The sequence below is a fragment of the Panthera leo genome, chromosome A1 (assembly GCF_018350215.1).
Source record: "Panthera leo isolate Ple1 chromosome A1, P.leo_Ple1_pat1.1, whole genome shotgun sequence".
NCBI lineage: Eukaryota > Metazoa > Chordata > Mammalia > Carnivora > Felidae > Panthera > Panthera leo.
Genome location: NC_056679.1, coordinates 209147969 through 209173384, shown reverse-complemented (window position 1 = coordinate 209173384; position 25416 = coordinate 209147969). Strand labels below are relative to the sequence as shown.

The 25416-nt window shown below is 38.0% G+C and overlaps 1 protein-coding gene across 6 annotated transcripts in view; it reads right to left on the bottom strand.

Moving 5' to 3' along the window:
• The window catches only part of CPLANE1 (ciliogenesis and planar polarity effector 1), a 139910-nt gene that overhangs the window by 21939 nt on the left and 92555 nt on the right, over nt 1-25416 (bottom strand). For 4 of the 6 annotated variants that reach the window (XM_042951784.1, XM_042951815.1, XM_042951823.1 and 1 more), the window contains 8 exons: nt 24687-24796; nt 24137-24332; nt 23768-23917; nt 18718-18971; nt 15182-15266; nt 11611-11775; nt 8064-8094; nt 7394-7525 (listed from right to left, as the gene is read on the bottom strand). In XM_042951784.1, the coding sequence (XP_042807718.1) occupies nt 7394-7525; nt 8064-8094; nt 11611-11775; nt 15182-15266; nt 18718-18971; nt 23768-23917; nt 24137-24332; nt 24687-24796 (1123 nt within the window). The remainder of the gene's footprint in view (nt 1-7393; nt 7526-8063; nt 8095-11610; nt 11776-15181; nt 15267-18717; nt 18972-23767; nt 23918-24136; nt 24333-24686; nt 24797-25416) is intronic. The other 2 variants (XM_042951790.1, XM_042951800.1) reach the window with 2 other exon arrangements.

Genomic DNA, 25416 nt, shown 5'->3' with positions numbered 1-25416 from the left:
CATTGTCTCACATGTGTAGTCACAACCTGTTGCTGGAGGAATTAAGTGTGTCCTGTTGTGACTGCACCGGGAGAGGATACTTGCAAACTTGTGCCTGGTTTCCCTTGGAATTTACTGCATGTGCTTCTCTTGCCGTAATTGTCGTTATGACTCTACGAGAGTTCTGTTAAGTCCTCCCAGTCAATCCCTGAACCTAAGGTGAACTGAGCCCCTGCCCTTAAAGAGACAGCACAAGAAACAGCCCTGCAGGATACAGCATGGAAGCAGCGGTTTGAAAAATACCTGAGGCATAGGGGAGGGAGGTTTATTTACTAATCTCAGAGACTGTGCTGGAGGGGCAAAGATCTTTGGGAGACTTCTCCAAGAACAAAAGAGCTGGCAGGCACCATCCATCCCCCACCCCCCCAGTCTAGACACAGGGAATCCTGTGGGAACTAGCGCAACACTGATACTCCCTTTCTAACATGCTAACAGTGCACCCACCCCCATGTTTTCCTGTGGACCCTTACCCTCCAGCCAGGACTCGACTCCAGCTGTCCTCCAACGGCAAACCCACACAAATCATGATAACGGCACACGTCCTGCCCCAGCGCTGTCCTGTGGACTCACCCCCACCGATATGCTCTCGGTCACAGCCCATCCAAAACTGCCACAAGCCTGGCAATACAAGCAGCCCCAACAGGAGCCAACACCACAGTGACTCCTGCCCCAGGGAGAAGGAAAGATAACCACACGCAACACTCAGACTGTGGTACCAGCATTGGACGTGGGGTAGACATCTCAGTTGACTGCAGGGCCTGCCCACATAAAAAGCTTCTCAGGGGGCAGGACAGGGAACGTGCCCTGCTGTTCGGTGCTACTGCATCTCTGGCAAACACCTGGTGTGACTCAACTCAAGCCCAAGGCAGCCCCAGACTGGCCCACTTACAACACAGGAATCAAACCCTGTCCACAGCAGGCAAAGAGAGCCAATGTAGACAACAGACTGAAGGAAAAAGTGGCTCAGCCACAATAACAGGGCACATGCAACACACAGAGGAGATACCCTGAAGTGCCAGGTTCTGGTGAAGAGGGAACACTGCACTGCAGGGCAATACAGGACCACTTCTTCATAAGGCCACTACTTGCAAGAGCAGGAGACATAGATGACTTCCCTAACACACAGAAACAGTTACAGAGAGTTAGACAAAATGAGGAGACAGAGGAATATGTCCCAAATGAAAGAACAGGACAAAAATTGCAGAAAGAGACCTAAGCAAAACAGACATAAGTAATATGTTTGATAGAGAACTTAAAGTAATGGTCATATAGTTACTCACTGAAAAAAGAGTGAAGGACACCAATGAGACCCTTAACAAAGAAATAGAAAACATAAAAAGAACCAATCAGAGATGAGAAATCAATAATTGAAATTAAAAATAAACTGGATGGAATGAATAGTAGACGAGAGGAAGTAGAGAAATGGATCAGCAACCTGGAGGACAGAGTAATAGAAAGCAATCAAGCTGAACAGGTGAGAGAAAAAAAATAATACAAAATGAAATCAGTGTCAGGGTCTCAGCAACACCATCAAGTATAATAGCATTTGCATTATAGGGATCCCAGAAGGAGAAGACAGAGAAAAGGGGACCGAAATTTTATTTCAAGAAAATAATACCTGAAAACTTCCTGAATCTGGGGAGGGAAACAAATACAGATCCAGTAGGCACAGAGATACCCCAACAAAATCAACCCAAGGAGGTCCACACCAAGACACATAATAATTAAAATGGCAAAAAATGACAGCGAATTTTAAAAGCAGCAAGAGATAAGAAAACAGTTACATACAAGGGAAACCTCATAAGGCAATCAGCTGATTTTTCAGCAGAAACTTTTTGGGTCAGAAAAGGAGTGTCATGATCTATTCAAAGTGCTGAAAGGAAAAAATCTGCAGCCAAGAATACTTTATCTAGCAAGGCTATCATTAGCAATAGAAGGAGAGATAAAGAGCTTCCTAGGCAAAAGTTAAAAGAATTCATGACCACTAAACCTCCCTATAAGAAATGTCAAACGGGATTCTGAGTGGAAACAAAAAAAAATCATAAGTACAAGTAAGAAAAGCAGGCAACACAAAAGTAATAAAAATACATATATGTATAAAAATTAGTCAAGGAACTCACAAAAAGAAGGATGTAAAGTATGACACAATGTACCTAAAATATTGGGGGTGGGGAGAAAAGTAAAGAATGGGTTCAAACTTAAGCAACCATCAACTTCATATAGACTGCTATATGAATAAGATGTTATATACAGACTAAGTGATAAGCACAAATCAAAAACCAGTAATACTTTTGTAAAAAACAAGGAGAAAGGAATCCAAGTATATCACTAAAGAAAGCTAGCACACCATGAGAAAAGAGAGCAAGAGAAGAAAGGAACAGAAAAGTACAAACACAACCATAAAACAATTAACAAAATGGCAATAAGTACATACCTATCAATAACTACTTGGAATGTAAATGGACTAAATGGTCCAATCAAAAAATATAGGGTGATAGAATGGATAAAAAGCAAGACCCATCTATATGAGACTATAAGAGACTCATTTCAGGCCTAAGCAGATTGAAAGATGGAGAAACATTTACCATGCAAATGGAAGTAAGAAAAAAGCTGGGGTAGCAATACTTATATTGGACAAAATAGACTTTAAAACAAAGATTATAGTAGCACCTGAGTGACTCAATCAGTTAAGCATCTGACTCCTGACTTCGGCTCAGTTCATGATCTCATGGTTAGCCCCGGTTTGGCTCTGTACTGACAGCGTGGAGCCTGCTTGGAATTCTCTCTCTCTCTCTCTCTCTCTCTCTGCTCCTCTCCTTCTCACGTGCTTAAAATAAATAAATAAACATTTTTTAAAAAGACTGTAGGGGCATCTGGGTGGCTCAGTCAATTAAGCATCTGACTTTGGCTCAGGTCATGATCTCGTGGTTTGTGGGTTTGAGCCCAGCATCAGGCTCTGTGATGACAGCTCAGAGCCTAAAGCCTGCTTCAGATTCTGTGTCTCACCTCGCTCTGCCCCTCCCCAACTAGCACTCTGTCTCTGTGTCTCAAAAATGAATAAATGTTAAAAAAAAAAAAAGTACTGTAACAAGAGACAAAGAAGGTCACTACATAATCATAAAGGGAAGAATCCTTTTATAGGAAGAAGGAAAGGGAAGGAGATATAACAATTGTAAATATTTATGCATCCAACACGAAAGCACCCAAATACATAAAGCATCTAATAACAAACATAAAGGAAGTAATTGATACTAATACAATAATAGTAGGGGACTTTAGTGGATAGATCATCCAACCAGAAAATCAACAAAGAAACAGTGACTCTGGAAGACACATTGGACCCAGATGGATCTAACAGATATATTCAAAACATCCCATCCTAAAACAGAATACACATTCTTTTCAAGTACACATGGAACATTCTACAGGATATATCACATATTAGGCCACAAAAGAAGTCTTAAATTCAAAAAGATCAAAGTTATACCATGCATCTTTTCTGACCACAGTGTTATGAAACTAGAAATAAACTACAAGAAAAAATCTGGAAAGAGCATAAATACATAGAAGTTAAATAATATGCTTTCAAACAACAAATGAGTCAACCAAGAAATCAAAGAGGAAATTAAAAAATATATAGAGATATATGAAAATGAAAACACGATGGTGAAAAATCTTTGGGATACAGCAAAAGTTATTCCGAGATGAAAGTTTACAGCAATACAAGCCTATCTCAAAAAGCAAGAAAAATCTCAAATAAACAATTAACCTTAGGAGCAAGAAAAAGGAGAACAAACAAAACCCAAACCTAGTAGAAGAAAAGAAATAATAAAGATTGGAGTTGGGATAAATGAAATAGGAACTAAAAAACCAACAGAACAGATCAATGAAACCAGAAGCTGGTTCTTTGAAAAGATCAACAAAATAGATAAGTCTTTAGCCAGACCCAACCAAAAAAAAAAAAAAAAGAAAGAAAGAAAGAAAAAGAAAAGAAAAAAACAGAAGACTCAAACAAAATCAGAAATGAAAGAGGAGAAATAACAAATAACAACCAACACCATAGAAATAGAAAGGATTATAAGAGAATAGAAAATTATATGCCAACAAATTGGACAATCTAGAAGAAATGGAAAAATTCTGAGAAACAACCTCCCAAAACTGAGGCAGGAACCACCAGAAAATTTGAACAGATTAATTACCAGCAATTACATTGAATCAATAATCAAAAAACCTCCCAAAAAATGTCCAGGACCAGATGGCTTCACAGCTGAATTCAACCAAACATGTAGAGAAGAGTTAACATCTATGCTTCTCAAACTATTCCAAAAAATAGAAGAGGAAGGAAAGCTTCCAAATTAATTCTATGAGGCCAGCATTACCTTGATACCAAAACCAGACAAAGACACTACAAAAAAAGCGAACTACAGGCCAATTATGTCTGATGAACACAAATGAAAAATTCCTAAACAAAATATTAGCAAACCAAATCCAACAATACGTTAAAAATATCATTCACCATTATTAACTGGGACTTATTTCCAGTATGCAAGTGTGGTTCAATATTTGCAAATCAATCATCATGATACATCACATCAACATGAGAAAGGATAAAAACCATATGATCATTTCAACAGATGCAGAAAAAAACACTTGACAAAGTACATCTATTCATGATATAAACCTTCAACAAAGCAGGTAATTTAGAGGGAGCATACCTCAACATAATAAAGGTCATATATGAAAAACACACAGCTAACATCATACTGAATGGTAAAAAACTTGAGAGTTTTTCACCTAATATCAAGAACAAGACAAGATGTCCACTCTCACCACTGTAATTCACTTCACAGTACTGGAAGTCCTAGCCACACAACCATACAAGAAAAAAGAATAAAAGGCATCTGGATTGGTAAGGAAGAAATAAAACTTTCACTATTTGCAGATGATCTGATACTATACATAGAAAACCCTAAAGACTCCAACAAAAACGACTAAAACTGATCATTGAATTCACTAAGGTTGCAGGACACAAAATCAATATAAAGAAATTCACTGCATTTGTATACACTAATAATGAAGCAGCAGAAAGAAAAATTAAGAAAATAATCCCATTTACAATTGCACCAAAAATAATAAAATAACTGAGAATAAGCCTAACTGAGGAGGTGAAAGATATGTACTCTGAAAACCATAAAACACTGATGAAAGAAATTAAAGATGACAAAAACAAATGAAAAGATATTCCATGCTCATGGATTGGGAGAGCAAATACCATTAAAATGTCCCTATTACCCAAAGCAATCTATAGATTTAATGCGATCCCTATCAAAATACCAACAGCATTTTTCACAGACAGAACTAGAACAAATAACCTCACAATGTGTATGGAGAACAAAAGTGGAGGTATCACAATCCCAGATTTCAAGATATACTACCAACCTGCACTAAACTTGTTTTGCACAAGTACAAAAACAGACACAAAGCACATGGGAACAGAATAGGGAGCCTGGAAATAAACACACTATTATATAGTCAATTAGTCTGCAACACAGAAGGAAAGAATATGCAATGGAAAAGACAGTCTCTTCAACAAATTGTGTTGGGAAAACTGGACAGCAACATGCAAAAGAATGAAACTGAACCACTTTCTTACACCATACAAAAAAATTAAACTCAAAATGGATTAAGGACCCAAATGTGAGACCTGAAACTACAAAAATCCTAGAGGAGAGCACAGGCCATAATTTCTCTGACATCAGCCATAGCAACATTTTTCTAGATATGTTTCCTGAGGCAAGGAAAACAAAAAGAAAAACAAACTATTAGGACTACATTGAAATACAAAGCTTCTGCACAGCAAAGGAAACAATCAACGAAACTAAAAGATAACATACTGAATGGGAGAAGATATTTGCAAATGACATATCTGATAAAGGGTTAGTATCCAAAGTATGTAAAGAACTTACACAACTCAACACCAAATAAAACAAATATCCAATTAAAAAATGGGCAGAAGACATGAACAGACATTTCTCCAAAGAAACAGATGGCAAGCAGACACATGAAAAGATGTTCAACATCACTCATCATCAGGCAAGTACAAATCAAAACCACATTATGATATCACCTTACCCCTGTCAGAGTGGCTAAAATAAAAAAACACAGAAAATAACAAGTGTTGACAAGGATGTGGAGAAAAAGGAACCTTCATACACTGCTGGTAGGAATGCAAACTGGTGCAGCCACTGTGGAAAACAGTATGGAAGTTCTTCAAAAAATTAAAAATAGAACTATCCTATGCTCCAATAATTCTACTACTAGGTATTTACCCAAAGAATACAAAAATTCAAAGGGATATATGCACCCCTATTTTTACTGCAGCATTATTTACAATAGCCAAATTAAGGAAGCAGCCCAAGTGTCCATCAATAGATGAATGGATAAAGAAGTATCCACCAACAGATGAATGGATGTGTGTATATATACATACATACATACACACACATACATAGAGTAGAATATTACTCAGCCATAAAAAAGAAGAAAACCTTGCCATTTACAACAATATGGATGGAGCTAGAGTATAACTAAGTGAAGTAAGTCAGAGAAAGACAAATACCCTATGTTTTCACTCATATGTGGAATTTCAGAAAAACAAATGAACAAAGAAAAAAAAAGAGACAAGCCAAAAAACAGACTCTCAACTATAAAACAAACTGATGGTTACCGGAGGGGAGGTGGGTGGGGGATGGGTGAAAAGAAGTGATGGGGATTAAGAGTACATTTGTCTCGATGAGCACTGAGTAATGTATAGAATTGCTGGATCACTGTTATTGTACGTCCAAAACTAACACTCTATGTTACTATAATGAAATTTTTAAAAACATCAAAATAAATAAATTAAAATATAATAATGACAACAAAAATAAAGTGATGAGACCTTGGGAAAACTCAGAGGATACAGATGTGCTGCTGTATTAAATACACAAGTCTGTCTACTGTTGGGAAAGGGAAGGAGTGACACACAAACATCACATTAAAATATGGCAAATTTTGCGGATACCTGTGTGGCTCAGTCAGCTGAGCCACCAACTCCTGATTTCAGCTCAGGTCATGATATCATGGTCTGTGGGTTTGAGCCCCACATGGGGCTCTGCACTGGCAGCGTGGAGCCTGCTTCAGATTCTCTCTCGTCCTCTCCCTCTGACCCTCCCCCACTCATGCTTGCTTGCTCTCTCTCTCAAAAATAAACATTAAAAAAATTTAAAATAAAATAAAATATGACTAATTTTGAACCATATTCTTGAACCATAAACATTTTAAATGGGTTAAAAATGAATTATTCAATTATTACCTGGAGATAGTCTTAGCTTGTTGTTCTGTTAAGCCGAGCTCTTCACTGGAAACTCCATCTTTTGTTATAATGTCCTCAATAATGTCGGCAATATCAGTCAATCCAGTCATCCGGAGTGGGTCTACTGAAATACTTCATTTTCAAATGCAATTTGAGAAATAGAAGTCAGTATCTATAACTTAATTACATTAATCAAAAATGAACATGTAAAGTTTAAAAAATGAACATGTAAAACTATGCCTTCCAAGAGCATAAACAAACACCAAAATCATAAACCTAGAACTAATGTTCCTTCTACTTTCCAGTGATCCTCAGTGCAAAAGTCTAATCATTAGTAATTGGTGACTTCTTAGGGGCTCTTAAAAAAGTGAACATAAGGCTCAGGAGATCAGTTCTACCCGTCCTGCCTGCTGAATATATAGGCAGTTAAAGAAATGTAGCAAATGCAGTCTATTATATTCTAATTCCTTATGCTAAAACAGTGAAGGATGTAATATAGTAAACCTCAGCTTCTTAAAACATTCCATTCTCAGTGAAAATTAATTATATTTCTAGAGTCCATGAAAAAATATGTAGTGTAGCAGCTCACATACACATGAACAACAAAGTTTTCCACTCAGTTTATGCCCAACTTCAAGTAAAATTGTGAATGAATTCTTAAGATATTTACCTCTCGAATAACTCATCACTGTTATTCACACCTAAAAAAAGAAACATTATTAATAAAAATTTTAGGTCAGTTATCTTTTTACTTTCATCTATTAATCCGATTTAGAAATTATATAACCAGAAATTGCAATATATTTAAACCTCCAAATAGGTTTAAAGATACGTATGTGTAGTATTCTCATCCTCCTCTTGAATAAGCTATTTGGTAGTGAATACTCTGCATTTTCAGATTATTGCTTTTCTATCCAGAGTACTCGGAATAATATACTTTAGGAAGTACAGTCCTTTGCTTACTACACAGTTTAAAATACTGAAGTGCAATTTACTAAAACAAAAAACAAAAAAGCTCTGGTGATCTAAAAGTAATACATTTGGGAGAATATCTAATTTTTTAAGATGTTTTATTTTTGAGAGAGAGAGAGAGAGAGAGAGAGAGCAAGTGAGGAGGGGCGGTGGCGGGGGGACCAGAGGATCCCAATGCAGGGCTCAAACTCCTGAACCATGAGATCATAACTATAAATTTCTTTTCTGATTCCTTTTATCAAAGGGCAGAAAAGTGTTATATCCAAATAAATACCTTTTCATAGTAGTTACACAGGATGATTTGATCCTTAGTTCATTTTCAAACCAGTTTTGGAACTCTTCTATGGGACTGCCTTCATAATTTACTGAACACACAGATCAGCTTTATTCCTTGAAAATCACAATTCCTTTTTTTTTTTTAATTCCAAACAGTGACTCTCAGCCTGATTATCTACCTCATTTCTCAGAAATGCCTCTGGAAATCTTGTAGCTATTTCCAAAACTTAGATCTGTTTTCAGTGAGTAAATTATTTGCCACCGTTAAGATCAATCACAAGAAGGGCACCTGGATGGCTCAGTCGTTAAGCATCCAACTCTTGATTTCAGCTTAGGTCATGATCTTGCAGTTTGTAGATTTCGAGTCCTGCATTGGGCTCTCTGCTATAAGCACGGAGCCCATTTTGGATCCTCTGTTCCCCCACCCACCCCGCCCCATTCCCCACTTGTGCTATCTCTCTCACAAATTTTTTTTAAAAACCCACAAGACTGTGCTAAGAAACAGAAGTCAATTTCAAAGGAGAAAATCTAAGCTGGTTTTGAGCATTAGAAGTAAGAGAGTGACTATCCATCCTTCTAAGATGCCAACTTTGGAAGAGAAAACACCCATTAGGGCATCTAAATTCTGTACTCTAAAAAATAATTTGGTTTCCTTTTTAATTTACATTAGATATTGAATACTAGAGAAAAACATTTTAATTATCCATCTTTATATGTGTTATGCCATTTACTGACATTTCTCCTTTCTTCTCTCACTTCCTAACTTAAGAAGCTATTACAATCCTGAATGAATCACCTCCCCAACCTGGTACTTTCCATCTCACTTTTCCTACTTTCTTTTCTTCTTCCTTTAAACATTAAAGATTTTGTCTTTATCCCCATCTTGAAATGATCTTTGACTTCATTTCTCTTATCTTATTTTTCTACTTCCTTTTAATATCAGAATTCTTAAGTAGTCTATACTTACAGCTTCTTGAGCCTATCTCTATCCCCAGCCAGCTTTCTTCTACTCTTCATATTTATATTGAAAGTACCCAATGTCCTTAACAAATTCAATCTTTATTCTTGACTTTATGGATTCTTGTGAAACTGTTAGCCACTTACTACTTCTTGAAAATCCCTCGCCAGAGTCTACTTGTCCATGTCCCTCACTGGGAGGCTCCCCTTCCTCTCTACAGGGTGACATTTCACAGGTTGCTCTTTGGCATTTTCCCTTTTTCCATATTGCTTGGTGATAACAGATGCACTAATTCTTAACTATATAATTATATAAAAGGCTCTTACATCTGTTTTTCAGGCTTAAACCTCTCATCAAGTTCCACTTCCTATAAAAAACTGGATCCTAAATATGGCCATTTATATACCCCAGCATCACATTCAACTATTACATTTGGTCTACAGGTGCTCTCGAATTTGACATCAGAGCTAGGATATCCTCATGCCTATAGTCTAACAACACAAAGTAGCCATTCATTTTCTCCTTCTCCTCTTTTATCCACTTAGTGACAGCAGTTGCCTATTCAGAATGTCTCTCGCTTTCTCACACACTGCCCAGGTTCTTACTGTTTCACAGGCCAGATGAATTTAACAGCTCACCAAAGGATCTCTGCCTCCATTCTAGTCTTTCTCAAAACCCCCTTATTATACTTTTCTGCTCAGAATTCTCCAGTGATTCCCTGGGATAAAATGGAGTTTATGCTTCTCACATACAGTCAGAACTCTCTGCAACCTCCTTAACGTCATGTGTCATCTCTCCCCAGTAAGTGGGGAGAGAAAAGCTGCCGATGACGGAGACCCTAGAGGAATCAGGTTCGCAGCTCGGTGCTTTATATACAATAGTCAATCTTCACAACAACCTGGTGAAGCAGAAATGATTGTCTCCCCGTGATGACTAAAACACAAATGGAATCTACAAAGAACTTAGAGAAAAAAATTACAGGACTTAAAGCCAGATTCTTACTAGTTTTATTTAAATAACAGCAATGTCATTTAAAAATACCATCTTTGGGGAGCCTGGGTGGCTCAGCTGATTGAGCTTTTTATTCTTGATTTCGGCTCAGGTCATGATCTCATGGCTCATGGGTTCAAGCCCCATGTCAGGCTCTGTGCTGACAGCATGCAGCCTGCTTGGGATTCTCTGTCTCACTCTCTCTGTGCCCTTCCCCAACTCTCTCTCTCTCAAAATAAATAAATAAACCTTACACAACAGTTTTTTTAAATAGCATTTTTACTGCTTATATTAACTTTAAAAATGATAATAAAATATACTATAAACCCTCAGTAAATTCATCATTTTTGACCATCAATAGCTAAGGGCTAAAAAATATATATTTCAAAGCCACTATCAGTAGCCCAAGTGTTATATTTAGTATAACCTATTATTTATATGACAAAATGTATTTGTTAGGACTAAACAATAGCATTTTAACTGCCAGCTCCAAATGAAACAGAAAAATAGCACTAAACTTTTCTAAGTCTCAATATCCTCCACTATAAAACGGGGACAATAATGGCATCTACCTCACAGGTTAGGCTTACACCAGGGTCAATGCATGTAACACAGCAATATCGGGGACCCAGCAGAGGCTCAATACACTACAGCTGTTGTTTTGTTTTCATAATTAAAACTCCAGGTTCTCAATGTTGGCAGAGTTTGAATTTCTCAATTTTTGTAAAAATCAGATAGTACAGTAATTCCAGTTGCTATACACTTAACATTTTATTAAAATAACTTGGAGATATCTAATCATACATTATATCTTGTTAGAGATATATCCTTGCAATATCTAATGAAGATGACAATACAGTTCTTCAATAAATGGTACAAATTGTAACTTCCCTTGCCCCGAAATTTATAAATATTGCAAAATGGCTTCACAAATCCTTCACAACTGTGTTCCCAGTAAACACTCTTCAACAATAGTGTATTGGAAGATAAGAGTGTAAACAAAAAAAGGGAAGAACAATACCAGGAGAAGTTGTACTCTGGCCACTGAAAAGGCTGACCGCTGAATCAGCAGAAGGAAATACACAGGTTTTCTGACTAGAATGAGTTTCTGTTACTGAAAATTCAGCTTCTGAAATCTCCTCTTTGTCACTTTGATCCTCCTCATTCCTATGAGTCAGGAAATGTGCTAATCCAAAGGAAAATAGTAGAAGAAAGAAAGCACAGGGAAAAAAGATACAACACTTAGTTAACCCTTTTACATGGCAACAGATAGAAGTTTACAACGTATTATTTTGATAACTTTCCACTATATAATGATATAATTGAATATATTTAAAACTTAACCTCTCTCACAGTAAAAAAAAAATTATGCTTATTTTTTTTTAATTAAGTTTATTATTTTTTTAAAGTTTATTTATTTTGAGAGAGAGCAAAAGAGAGAAAGGAGAGAGAGAGAGAATGTGAGCAGGGAATGGGCAGAGAGAGAGTGTGAGAGAGAATCCCAAGCAGGCTCTGTGTTGTCAGAGCAGAGCCTGATGCAGGACTTGAACTCACGAACCATGAGATCATGGCCTGCGCTGAAATCAAGAACTGGACACTTAACCAATTAAGCCACCCAGGCACCCCAAAACTGTTAAGTTTATTATCAGTTTCAGAAAACATGGCAGACTGAGCTGAAGTGGACAGGTTCATACCCTGTTATAAAAACACAGAAGAAATGCTAAATTAAAAAAAAAAAAAAAAGATTAGGGACACTGGCTGGCTTAGTCAGTAGAGCATGTGACTCCTCATCTCAAGGTCATGCGGTTGTGAGTTCAACTCCCACATTGAGCATGGAGCCTACTTAAAAGGAATTAAAAAATAAAATAAATAGATTAATATGCAAACAAGCCCTGTAAATAAAGAAATCCCTCAGTGCCAGAAAAGAAAAAGGAATCAAAGCTGGGCAATATATGGAGAAGGATGCTGGGATAGTCCATAGAGAAACAGGAGATGTGGTTTCTGCCATCAGCCGCGGGGAGAACTGAGCTACCTTCACATGGCCTAGAGCACTAAAGGATAGGTCTGTCCATAAAATGAGGATAAGAAAAACCATGGAGAAGCAGCAAAGAAGTTTTCTATCTTCCTGAATGGTAGATGGGAGAAAAATAAGTCAACTCTGAGAAATCAAAACCTCTGTCTTGCCACAAGCAGGTATGGGATCTGAATTTATACCATCTATGTAGTAAAGCAACTCCAAGCCAAGAAATGTATAGGAAAACTTGTTCCCCAAACTCTTTCTACTTCAGCAGATAGCAAGAAGCAAATACAAAACCACTTCAAAGACAAGTGTATACAACCCAGCAGAACTCTCCTAAAGATAAGTTCATGATAAAAAAAAAAAAAAAATTACAGGGGTGCCTGGGTGGCTCAGTCATTTAAGCGTCCAACTTTGGTTCAGGTCATGATCTCATGGTGTGTGGGTTTGAGCCCCACGCCAGGCGCTGTGCTGACAACTCAGAGTCTGGAGCTTATTTCAGATTCTGTGTCTGCCCCTCCCCTGCTTGCTCTCTATCTCTCTCTACCCCAAAAATAAAAACGTTAAAAAAAATTTTTTTTAATTACAAATCGCACAAAGAAACAACCATGAAAGAGAGCAGTATGCAGATTTGACTACTGAGAATATGCACACATGAAGTAAAACAGCATAAAATATTACTAAAATCATTAAATAGATAAAAGGGCATAGAAACCATAATAAAAGAACAGGATAGTACATCCAGCAAACAGATAGATTTGAAAAAGAAATAAACAGAACCTATAGACATTAAGAATGCAGTAAAAAAAAAAAAAATTAAATCCTACAGCAAAGAAGACACGGAAGAGAAAATTAGTAAACTAAAAGACAGATTGGATGACATCACCCTGAGTATATCACTGAGAGATAAAAAGATGGCAATTAATAGTTAAGAGAATAAAGCGAGAAGGTCCAAATAGCTGGTGTTTTAGAAAACAGAACAGAAAGAATGGGGAGGAAGCAATACTTCAAAAGGAAATGGATGAAAAATAACAAACATTAAACCTGCAACTTAAAGAATCATTCCTCTCCCATATAGAATAAATTTTTAAAATGTATACACTGAGACACACTTGTATCAAAAATATAAAATAAGCCAAAAATAAAGAAAATTCCAGGGGCACCTGGGTAGCTCAGTTGGGTAAGCATCTTACTCTTTATTTTTCAGCTCAGGTCATGATCTCACAGTTTGTGAGAGATCACAAACTGGGCATGGAGCCTGCTCAAGATCCTCTCTCTCTGCTCCCCTCTCTCCCTCTGCTCCTCCCCTGTATGTGTGTGCTTACTCTCTCAAACAAACATAATACAATGAAAATGTAAATAAATTAAAAATATAGCCCTAACCCCATAATATTGAGAATCTAAAAATCCCTTTCACAAACTAAAGAAGATATTTTTTTTCTAAGTTTATTTATTTATTTTGAGAGAGTGAGTGAGCAGAAGTGGGGGAGAAGCAGAGAGAGGAAGAGAGAGGAGGAAAGAGAGAGGGAGAGAGAGATACCAAGAAGGCTCTGTGCTGTCAGCATGGAGACCCAAGCGAACCGTGAGATCATTACCTCAGCCAAAACCAAGAGTTGAACACTTAACAGAGTAAGCCACCCAGATGTCCCTAAAGAAGACATATTAATACAAATTACAAACTACTTAGATCTGAACAACACCAAAACGTGGTTCATATCAACACTCCTGTCTGGGTCCTTACAAGAACACGTTCAGCTTCAAATGCACACATTAGAAAAAGATAAAGAATGAAGTTAGGAAAAAGTCAACAGGTTAAGCCCTCAAAAACAGAAGAAATCATAAAGCTAAGAATAGAAATTTATGAAAAAGAAAATTAGGAGCGCCTGGGTGGCTCGGTCAGTTAAGCATTCAACTCTTGGTTTCAGCTCAGGTCATACTCTCACAGTTCATGAGTTTGAGCCCCGCATTGGGCTTCTCTGCTGTCAGCACAGAGCCTCCTTGGGATTCTCTGTCCCCCTCTCTCTGCCCTTCCCCCACTTGCACTCTCTCTCTCTCTCTCAAAAATAAACATTAAAAAAAAATTAAACAGAATCAACAAACCAAAGCCTGTTTTTAAAAAACGCATTACATTGCTGACAAGACTGAATGAAAGACTATAACAACTATAGATATAGTAGAAAAGTTTTTAAGTACCCTCGTTTCATTATTTCAATGAGAAATGCAAAAACATACCATCTCACCACTGCCTGGCCATTTAATCAGAACCTCAAATTCCAGTTCTGCAGATGACCAGGGACAAAGAGCAACCACAGCACAAAGCTGTGTGCAACCTCAGCGAGTGTGTGGCTGGTGCTGCCCCACTCTAGGAGTTTACAGCACTGGCTTCTCAGGAAAAAATGGCATGGGTGGGAGCCAATCACACGATCACAAAAATATCCTAATCTAACAATTAGGGGACTGATGGCTTCAGCTCACAAATGAAAACTGTCCCCAATTCTGGCACTCCCAAGGGCAATGCTTCCCCTTTCAGAGCAAGGTCAGGTCCCCCTGCTCTCCCCCCACCACACACACAAACCTTCCAAAATACCAGTGGCTTTTGAAGCAGATGTTTTTTCAGATTCAAGACCAGAGGACAATTCAATATGGTCTAAGGATGCACCCTGTAGAAAAACACATACAAAAAAATAACTTGAAAATTTTAGTTCGATAATTTCACAACATTGTTAAATAATTTTATGTACATTTTAAATATTAAGGGAACAAGTGAAAGAAATGGGATTACATCCAGTAAGAGCTAAATGGTGGGGACAGATAAAGAGAAGGAAATTTTTATCTATTTGTAGTCTAAATGATTTAACCTTTCCTAAGGAAAACAGCATCACATAATTTTAGACTGGGGAGGAATGTGAATTACCACTTAGACAAAACCTTCATTTTACAGATGAGAGAAGAGGGCCCAAAGAAATTGAGTGACTTTCTTAGTGGCAGAATATGGATCTCAACCTAGGTCTTCAAAGCCCCTAGTCAGCACTTGTGCAAAAGTATCCCTCTGCCTCTTCCAGGCTTACAGTCTGTTCTATTAATTAAAATACACAAGTCAAAACCTCTGTATTTATGTGTACATTACAACAGGATGAGAATATTTTAAAACAATATGCCCAACATTTCATTTAAATTAGTGCTAGCTCCTTACAAGTAGTCACCTTAGCAGACTAAATACTTTTGGAGTTTGAGCAACCTCTCTTCCTTTGAAATTGTCTCCCAAGCTTGTGCTACAATTATTATTAACTGTTCTGGTGATAAGTCTTTATTATATAAATGTGATTTTATTACTGTCAGAATCTAAAACTGAGAGAGCAAAGATAGCCATTAAATAAACATTCATCAAATGCCTGACATGTGCCAAGCTAAAGGCACAATCCCTGTCCTCCAATGTTAAAAAAGGCTTGGGCCGAGAGGGGAGCGGTTACAGAATTTTTAGGAACTTTTTCAAAATACATGTGTGTGATCTGCACCCTTCCCCTTGCCAAGCCACTGCCCCTTCCTCTGTCCATACCCTACCACCCCAGATTCAGTAGGCCTGCCATGTATATTTTGAAAAAGATCACAACTTACACATCTGTCCTTTTATGTAATGGATCCAGATATGTGGAAATTCCTTCTCGAAACTCTTCCTTTGGCTTGCTTTCTCCTGAGTCTCTTACTACCTCAGAATGTTCCTTCTCAAGCTTTGTCGTTGAATCTTCATCTTTAAAAGTTTGTGCACCCACAAAATTCTGCCCTTTATCCTCTTTTACTCCTCATTCAGTGTACTCTCTCTGGGTGAATAGCCTATTATGATTCGAACTTCCTCCTAAGGACTCTAAAATCTGTACCATCAACCCAAATCTAGCTCCTAAGCTCCAGAAGCATATATCCAACTAATCTCACAGCATCTCAAATTTAACATGTTTCTGACTGAAATCACTGTGCCTCCCTCCTCCCAAAACACACATACTACTTCTTCCCTAGTTTGGAAAATGACTCCAGGCTCAAAATCTGGACACCATTGTGATCTTTCTATTCTTCACCTTCCCACAACCGATCACCCTCTGAGTCCTGCAACATCCTTCCCTTCATCCTCAATGCTAACGTTCAGGTTATTGTTACTTCTTGGCTCTGTATTCAGTGGATCTCAAACATCAATCAGTAAACCCAGTATAGAGCTAACTACAAAAATTACAGAGCTAGCTACATAAGAATCATTTTTGAAGGTTACTAATAACACAAATTCCTGGGTCCCACCCTAGGATTACTTAAAATCAGAATCTCAGGGGTATGAGGCCATAAGTTTGCAATTCTAACAAGTTCCCCAAGATGACTCTAATGAGTCAGTTTAGAACCACTGTGACCCAGTTGATCTCCCTGTTCTCAGTCTTATCCTCTCCAATCTCCCCTCCACACTGCTGCCAGAGTATCTGATCATATCATTTCACTGCTTAAAATTCTTCAATGGTTTCCTACTGCCTATTTATGGGATAAAATCCTAATCACTTGACATGGAAAACAATACTTTCCATCATGCCTTACCTGCCCCTACCTACCTCTACTGCCAGATGTCTTAAAGCCCAGTACCATCAACCTCTACCTCACAATGTCCCATCAGCCTTTCCTTATCTCACTGATGAATATCAATTCATTATCAGCTCAAGAGTAAGCTCTACAGAGCCTTCTCTGATGCCACCCCTTCACTCACTCACTTCTCTAGTCACAACAGGTCGTGTGTCCCATACTGTTCTCACTGCACCCTGTTCATACGCATATACTGGAGTATACATCTGTCTTCCCTTGTTAGATTCTAAGCTGCTTGAGAGTAGTGACTATGTATGCCTTGTTTATCTTTCCATTCCCACAACTTAGCACATGGCCCAGCATATAGCAGAAGCTCAACGTTTACTGAAGGAACAAACTCTTGGACTCTGGAGCAAGCCAGGATTAAGACTAGATTCAAGGCTAAGTAACGTATTTGGCTTTAGATATGCTTAATATACTAGGACATAAAGCAACTTTGAAAGTGATTCCTTGAAATAAGGAGTTCCAAAGATGACTCTGAAACTTAACCCTCATTTTGAAGTGATATATTTAAGTCTGGGTTAAAAAAACAAAAAGGAAAACAACCAAATAAACATCATAATAATGTTACTTAATAGTAGCCCTACCTCGTATTTTTTCAGTGTAATTTCACATGTGTTTAATCTTAACTTTTTAATATGTGTTAAATGTTTGAATTAAAGAAATACTATAAACCTAATAAATACATCTTTTAAAATCTCAACCTGCTAGCAACCTGGAATATTTGTTAGGTAAGTCAGTGATGGAATTCTTATCCTGCAGACCAATTTGCATTTCCCAATACAAGGCTTTTACACACTCAAAATATTTTTACTGTTAGTTCCTTAATCTTTATTTTATGTGAATTTTACTTCCTAAAAAAAAAGTTTGTGCAAAATAATTAATTCATGTTTAAGACTTCCTTTCTATTTGTCTAACTACCATGATAATACACATAAATAATCTCTTTCTCATGAGTATTTTTTAAAGATACAGAAACCATCTAAGGACTACTATTCCCATTGTATAAAATATTTAAAAGAAACCGAGAATTCCAAATATAAAGACAACAATATTTGTAAAGTTAAAAAAAAATATTGCTGAAGAAAATGATAATTAAGGGCAGGGTTCATTTAAAACCACATTCTTGTTTTCTAATTCAACTATTTCTTTTCATGGTAGGAAGCACTGGTTCACTTCTTAAAAGTTTAAGGCAGTGGTTCTCAACTGGGGGTGATTTTGCTACCCAAAGAACATTTGGCAACATCTGAAGACATTTTTATTATTATTATGCTACTGAACATCCTACAATGCACAGGACGGCCTCCTACAACAAAGAGTTATCTGGCCCAAATGTCAGTCATGCTGAGGTTGAGAAACCCTAAATTCAAAAAATAAATAAATAAATTAATTAATTAATTTCCCATTATTTTGAAAAATCAAATGTCCATCCAAACTTACATCACACCAAAATCTAATAACTCAGTAACAAACAAACAGCTAAAATAAAAGACAGTCTACCTTATCACAATGTCGATCTAGCACTTTTTGTCTGGGGCAATCCCGTTCTATGTTTTCAGCAATGTTCTCTATTGCTAACAGTTGTTCATCAATTTTCTGAAGCTTAGACGTAAGATGCTCTAGCCGGCGAGCTGCAGAGCTCTGTGCGGGACGAGCCGCAGAGACATCCCGCCGTAGCTCCCAGAGCAGATACTCCTCTGCGGCAGATGACTTTGAGCTCTGCTCTTTGAATCGGCAATCTGGCTTCAGCATATCTAAATAGTAATAAAGGTAATATCAGAATTGATTACAATTAAGGGAGAAGTAGATGCTGATGATCTAATTTTTTTGAAGACCTCAGTTTAAGTCAACAAAACATTCCTTCAGAAATTTTCTAACACTTCAGCTTCCTGACTTCTGAGAGTTGTCTGTTGTGAAATAAGAATATGTAACAGTATTACTATTACCATAGGACTCCTTATATAAGGCAGTTTGAATGTCACTTTTACCCTCTGCTTCCTCAAAAAGCAACTTTATTTAATATTCTTGACTTTTCAAAAACTCTACTTGAAAACCAACAATGTCACACAGTAAAAGCCAGGCCTGCTGTGGGCCATTACCAACTCTACATGGGATCTCAGGCTAACACCAAACCTCCCAAGACCAATATCAAAGCCAATGACTCTCCCTTACTCTTCAAGTCAATTGATTCTTGTCCCAAATTTGAAACACTTTTTTAAATGCATCCTTTTTCTGGCTTCTGGGTCTCTTCCTCCCCTTACTGGTCTTCCATCTTAGTTGTCTTCTTGTTCTTCTCTTCTGCACCTGCCCCTCTGACCCATCAGTATTTCCAGGGTGCCAATCTCTGCTCACTTTTCTTCTCACCCTGCCCACTCTCCCTGGGTGATGTCACTGATGCACAGGTGACTCTCAAATTCACATGGCACCTTTGTGAGCTCCAGCCCTGTGTCCTGGATATCTCATTTAGGGTTGTCCCAAAAGCACACCAATCGAAACTCTGCCCCTCCAACCTGCTCCCTCTTCCTGATTCCCCAGGTTGGTGAACAGCACTATCATTCACCCAGGTTCCTAAGCCACAGGCCTGAGAGTCATTCAAGCTTCTTCTCTTTCCTTCAGATCCAAAGTAACACCGAATATTGAGGATTACCAACCAAAATCTCAAAAAATAAATAAATAAATAAATAAATAAAATAAAAAAAAATCTCCATTCCTACTACCACTGCTTAGGTGAAGCTTTCACAATAGATAGACGCCAATTAGTATCTCTATTTTGCCCTCACGTAGTCCATCTTCCACACAGATTTTTTTTTAATTTTTTATTTGAGAGAGAGAGAATGCAAGTGGGGGAGAGGGGCAGGGGGAGAGAGAGAGAGAATCTCTTTTTTTTTTTTTTTTTTTAGTTTATTTATTCATTTTCAGAGAAAGAGAGAGTACAATGTGTGCACAAGCAGGGAAGCACAGAGAGAGTAAGAGAGAGAATCCTAAGCAGGATCCACTCTGTCAGAGCAGAATCTGACCCGGGGCTTGATCTCACGAACCATGAGATTATGACCCAAACCAAGATCAGGAGTCAAATGCTCAACTGACTGAGCCACCCAGGTGCCCCCCCTCTCAAGATCTTTTAAAAGACAAATCTGATATTGTTCCTTTCTCACCTCAAAGTCTTCAGTGTTTCTCTAATGCCTTCATCTTAAAAGTCCAAATGCCTGTGAGGACAATGACATTCAGTCTTTCCTCTGCCCCCCTCTCCAGCTCATCTCTTGCTGTTTCTTAAACAAGCAAACTGCTCCACTGCCTCTAAACCAAATGAACTTCAATTTTCTCAATCTCTGCAGGCTTCATCAAACTTCCAAGTCATTGCACAACCTATTCTCTCAGTCTGTATGCCATTTGTCTCACCAAGTCCTACCTTCCTTTAAGATTCCATTTAGGCATCTCTCCTCCCAATAGTCCAGTCCTCCCTGGAGATGGATTACACGCTGTATTCCCCAAGAATCTCATCCATACCACCTTGACAGCACTTACCATTCTGTGTCATAATCATCTCCTTCTCTGCCTTCCTTTCCTCCTATAGGTGAGCCCACAGGCAGAGAACCTGGTAGTACTCTCTTCTTCAGCCCTGATATCTGGCCCCTGTCTTAGTGTTTATTGAATAGTCACTCAAATGAGGATTATGATGCCTGTCCTACCTAACTCAAAGAGGTTTGTGAGGATCAAATTATGCAACAAAACACTCTGAAAAATGTGAATCACTAAATACATAGAATCACTAAATATATAAATATATAGTGCTTATTATCTCCCAGCCCCAGTCTAGCGTGAAGCTTCCGATGAGAAGATAATGGTAAATTCCAATGCTGGCAATGGTGGTTGTATTATCTTCCCCTACCTGTTTTGGCCTTACTTTTTTTTTTTTTTTATAAGGAATCTCTACACCTAACGTGAGGCTCAAACTCATGAACCTGAGATTCAAGAGTTGCATGCTCTTCTGACTGATCCAGTCAGGCACCCCTGGCCTTACCTTTTTATAGCTTGACTCACAGTACTTTACCATCTATCCTTCCTGTTTCTCAGCAGCCTGAAGTGTCTCCCTTAGTCACTCTCAGGAAAGAATTTCATATACAAACTTCACGTAGAAAATGTAGCAAAAGAACCAGACATGCTCAAAATCCAGAATGGCCTACATACATAATGAAATATAGCTTCCCTTTCTCTGGAGAATCTGCTCCACTCCCACCGACTAATAGCAAAAATCTAGGAGGGTTAAATACTGAGTTCCACTGACACTGAAATGTTCTCCCTCTGTCCATCCAGCAAAGCTCTGCTTGCTATTAATAGCTGAAAGCATTCCTTTTGGAGATGGTTTCTAAAATAGGAAGCTGCTGTCATTCAAAATGGTGAGCAAGTATCACTAAAAGCAGAAATTATTATTTGTTTTGCTTTTGTTTTAAATACTTAGGGACCCTGTCCTTCCTTCTGCCAGCCTTTTGCTATAATACAAATCCCACTCAACTCTATTGTATAACTATATTCTGAATCTTTAAAAAAAATTTTTTTTAATGTTTATTTACTTGTGAGAGAGAAAGACAGACAGAGTGTGACCAAGGGATTGGGGGGGGTGGGGGGGTGGGGCGCGGAGAGAGGAAGATACAAAATCTGAAGCTGGTTCCAGGCTCTGAGCTGTCAGCACAGAGCCCGACGTGGGCTCGAACTCACGAACGGTGAGATCATGACCTGAGCTGAAGTCAGATGCTTAACTGACTGAGCCACCCAGGCGCCCCTATATTCTGAATCTTTAAGGTATGTTATATAAATACCATGATGGAATTTATTTTCAAAATATAAAACTCTTCCTTTTCATTGGCATTTTAAAGTTGCTTGATTTAATAAAGGGAGAAGGGTCCGCTGACATATTTTTATAACCAGATCCAGAGAATGATCTTCCACAAGGTGGAATAGACTTGATCTCACTGATGAAGGAAATTAACCAGTAGCTTGTAAGTAATTTGAAATGCTGGCTGAGCACAGTCAGGGATCACAGGGATATGGGTGTGGTTCCAGTTGATGGGTGTGAAAATGAAGGGAAACTAATTAAGTAGCCCACAGGTATTTGGCTGGATGTAACCCACATGACAACCCTATGAGGTTGTATCTCACAGAGATGCAAGTAAGGATCAGATAAAGTTAATTTACTTGCAAAAAGTATCCAAACTCTGAAGTGACAGAGCTGGGACTAAAAACTGGGTCTGTTCTATTTGAATCTAAAAGTTAACCTCTGGGGTGCCTGGGTGGCTCAGTCGGTTAAGCGTCCGACTTTAGCTCAGGTCATGAGGTCACACTTCATGGATTTGAGCTCTGAGCCTGTTTCAGATTCTGTGTTTCCCTCTTTCTCTCTCTCTGCCCCTTCCCCATTTGTGCTGTTTCTCGCTCTCTCTCTCAAAAATAAATACTTTTTTAATTAAAAAAATAAAAGTCAAGCTCTTTTCACTTCCCCACACACTTCCCCAGCCTGAAAGATGGTTAGCTTCATACATTCTCCCTCCAGTACCCATGCACCAAACAGGAGAGAGAAAGGATAGGCTTCCAAATCTGAAATGCTAGCACTTACTGGTACACACAGCTGTAACACACATGCCCCAACACATCCTAAGGTGAGGTTTCCCTGCCACCCATCCTTCCTCAAATCTCCTGAGTGCACATTGTTGATAAACAATTAGCAGGCAGGGCTGGACTCTGCCCCCCAAGCATCTGACAACCATAAGGCTGGGTCCACTCCTCCCAACAGCTGTGGAACCCAGAAGAGAGACTGAGCTTCTATTGCAGGAAGTCTGATTGCATATTAAGATTATTCTAATCATCTACTGGATGTAATAACTTTAGGTTTTGGAGAAATATTCTTCTAAATCTTACAAATATTTAGCAATAATACAACCTGGCTTATAACTATAAACTGAATATTTTATTAGTAATATTTTATGGTTGGCTACATACTTGTGTATTTTCTATGTGCTATTCTAGAATCTCCCACCTTTTTAAAGTTTATTTTTGACGAAGGGGTGGGGGGGAGAAAGAAGAGCACGTGCACGTGTTCAGGGAAGGGGTAGAGAGAGAGGGAGAGAGAGAGAATCCCAAGCAGGCTCTGCACTGTCAGCCCCAATTCGGGGCTCGATCTCACGAACCATGAGATCATGACCTGAGCCAAAATCAAGTGTCAGAGGCTTAAGTGAGCCGCCTCTCCTACCTTTTTAAATGTGAGAATTCCTTTTTAACACCAAAGCACTCATGACATCCCATAGGATATTTATTTTTAGCCTCCTTACTTAAGAAAAGACATATGTGGAAACAGAGCTGTAGTCTCCTTGCAAAACACCCATGAGTCCCAGCCTTGGAACCATGACTCTACCTCATTTACCTATCTGCTCCCACTCTCCTTACCAAGGGAAAAGCCTTTTCCTGGCTTCTTTCGCAATTACCAAGTTTTAGAGCTTATCTCTATACAACAGTAATTTAGAGAAGGGGGAGAATCATGTTCCACAGCTAGAGCATTCACCTGTGTCCTGCTGTATTTCTGATGGTATAGGTGAGGCGACAGCAGGCTCCTTCTCTTCTGAAATTGCTGCCCTCCAGCTTCTTCCATCTAGACAGGATGGAGACAGTTTTGCAGGTTTAAAAAATAAATCTGTGGTGGAAGTGGCAGACTCTATCAAGAATATGAAAAGCATACAAAGATTGATTCTAACCTTCTAAATAAGGTATTTAAGAGACGAGTAGAACATTTCTAGATGTGAATATAAACATCCAGACTTATAGTAGGTTTGCAAGAGGAGTGCTAAGAGACCTAAGAAGGGGGAATGAGGCTATACTGAAGAATTTTTCAAAATGTTTTTAACCTACTTAAAAGGCAAGAAAAAATTATTACCTTCACTCTTAAAACTGTGCAGGGGGACAGCATTTGTAACTGAAGCTGCCATATAATGTAACTCTGCAGAAGATGGGACTTCCAGATGATCACTTTGCTGTCTGATAATATTATCATCTGAAGGCTCTTCTCTGACAGGCAATTCCTGTAGATCATCAGCTTTAATGTCAACTACATTTATGTAAGTGTGTCCAACCTGAACCAAAACACATAAAATCAAAGAGAGTTACATTCTTTTTACTCTATAGAGCCACTCTGAATCCTCTTCCCCTGTAAAAAAAAAAAAAAAAAAAAGTTTAATCCTAAACAAGAGGAGCTTATATGAATTTAACTTAGGGAAAGCTGCAGGAAGTATGTGTTATGGTCTTAGCTTACAATACTTTGGGGCATAATAACTAAATCTTAATTTTTTGATCTTTTCAACAAAGTAGCAGATGAGATTTTAGCCTCATTTCATCTATACAAATGAATAATGCAGATGACCATAATAAATTTTAGCACAAAGGTATTATTATAACCTCTGAACAAAGCCCAATACCAAATTTAGTACCGGATCAGATGGTGAAGGTGACAAAGGTTTCTCTGATATTTCAGTGGAAAGTTTGAGATTTAAATATACATCTGGTGCCAACACTTCAGGAACATTCAAAGGCTCATGTTCTGAAAATTAAGAAAAGAATCATCAGGAATATTTAAAAAATCTACAAATAACTCCAAGTCATTAGCATTGTAACAAGTAAGCAACAAACAACGTAAAATTTTTTTGTTAAAAATCTAAGTAGGGGGCACCTTGCTGGCTCAGTCAGTGGAGTACGTAGCTCCTGATCTCAGGGTTGTGAGTTTGGCCCCAGGTTGGATATAGAGATTACTTAAAAATAAAATCTTAAAAAAAAAAAAAATCAAAGTAGAAGCTTCACAGGTATAAATAAATTTATTCTATCCTAAGGGCAATTTACTCTGGAGTAATTAATAATTAAATGCAGATTGATTAGTGCTTTTTTCATATGAATGATTCACAAGAATAATAAAGTGTCTAAGTAATGTCAAGAAAACGCTGTAATTTCCTATTTCCATTTCAGATATATTAAGTCATGGGTTTTTTTGGAGACTTCAAGAAAATCAGTTTAGGAAATTAACCCATAACTAATTTGTTTTTTTATTCTCAACACCGTTTCTTATTATTTGTTTGTTTTAACAGCTTTATTGGGATATAATTCACATCCTTTAAAAGGGCACAATTCACAATTCAGTAGTTTCTAGTATATTCACAGAGGCCCTGG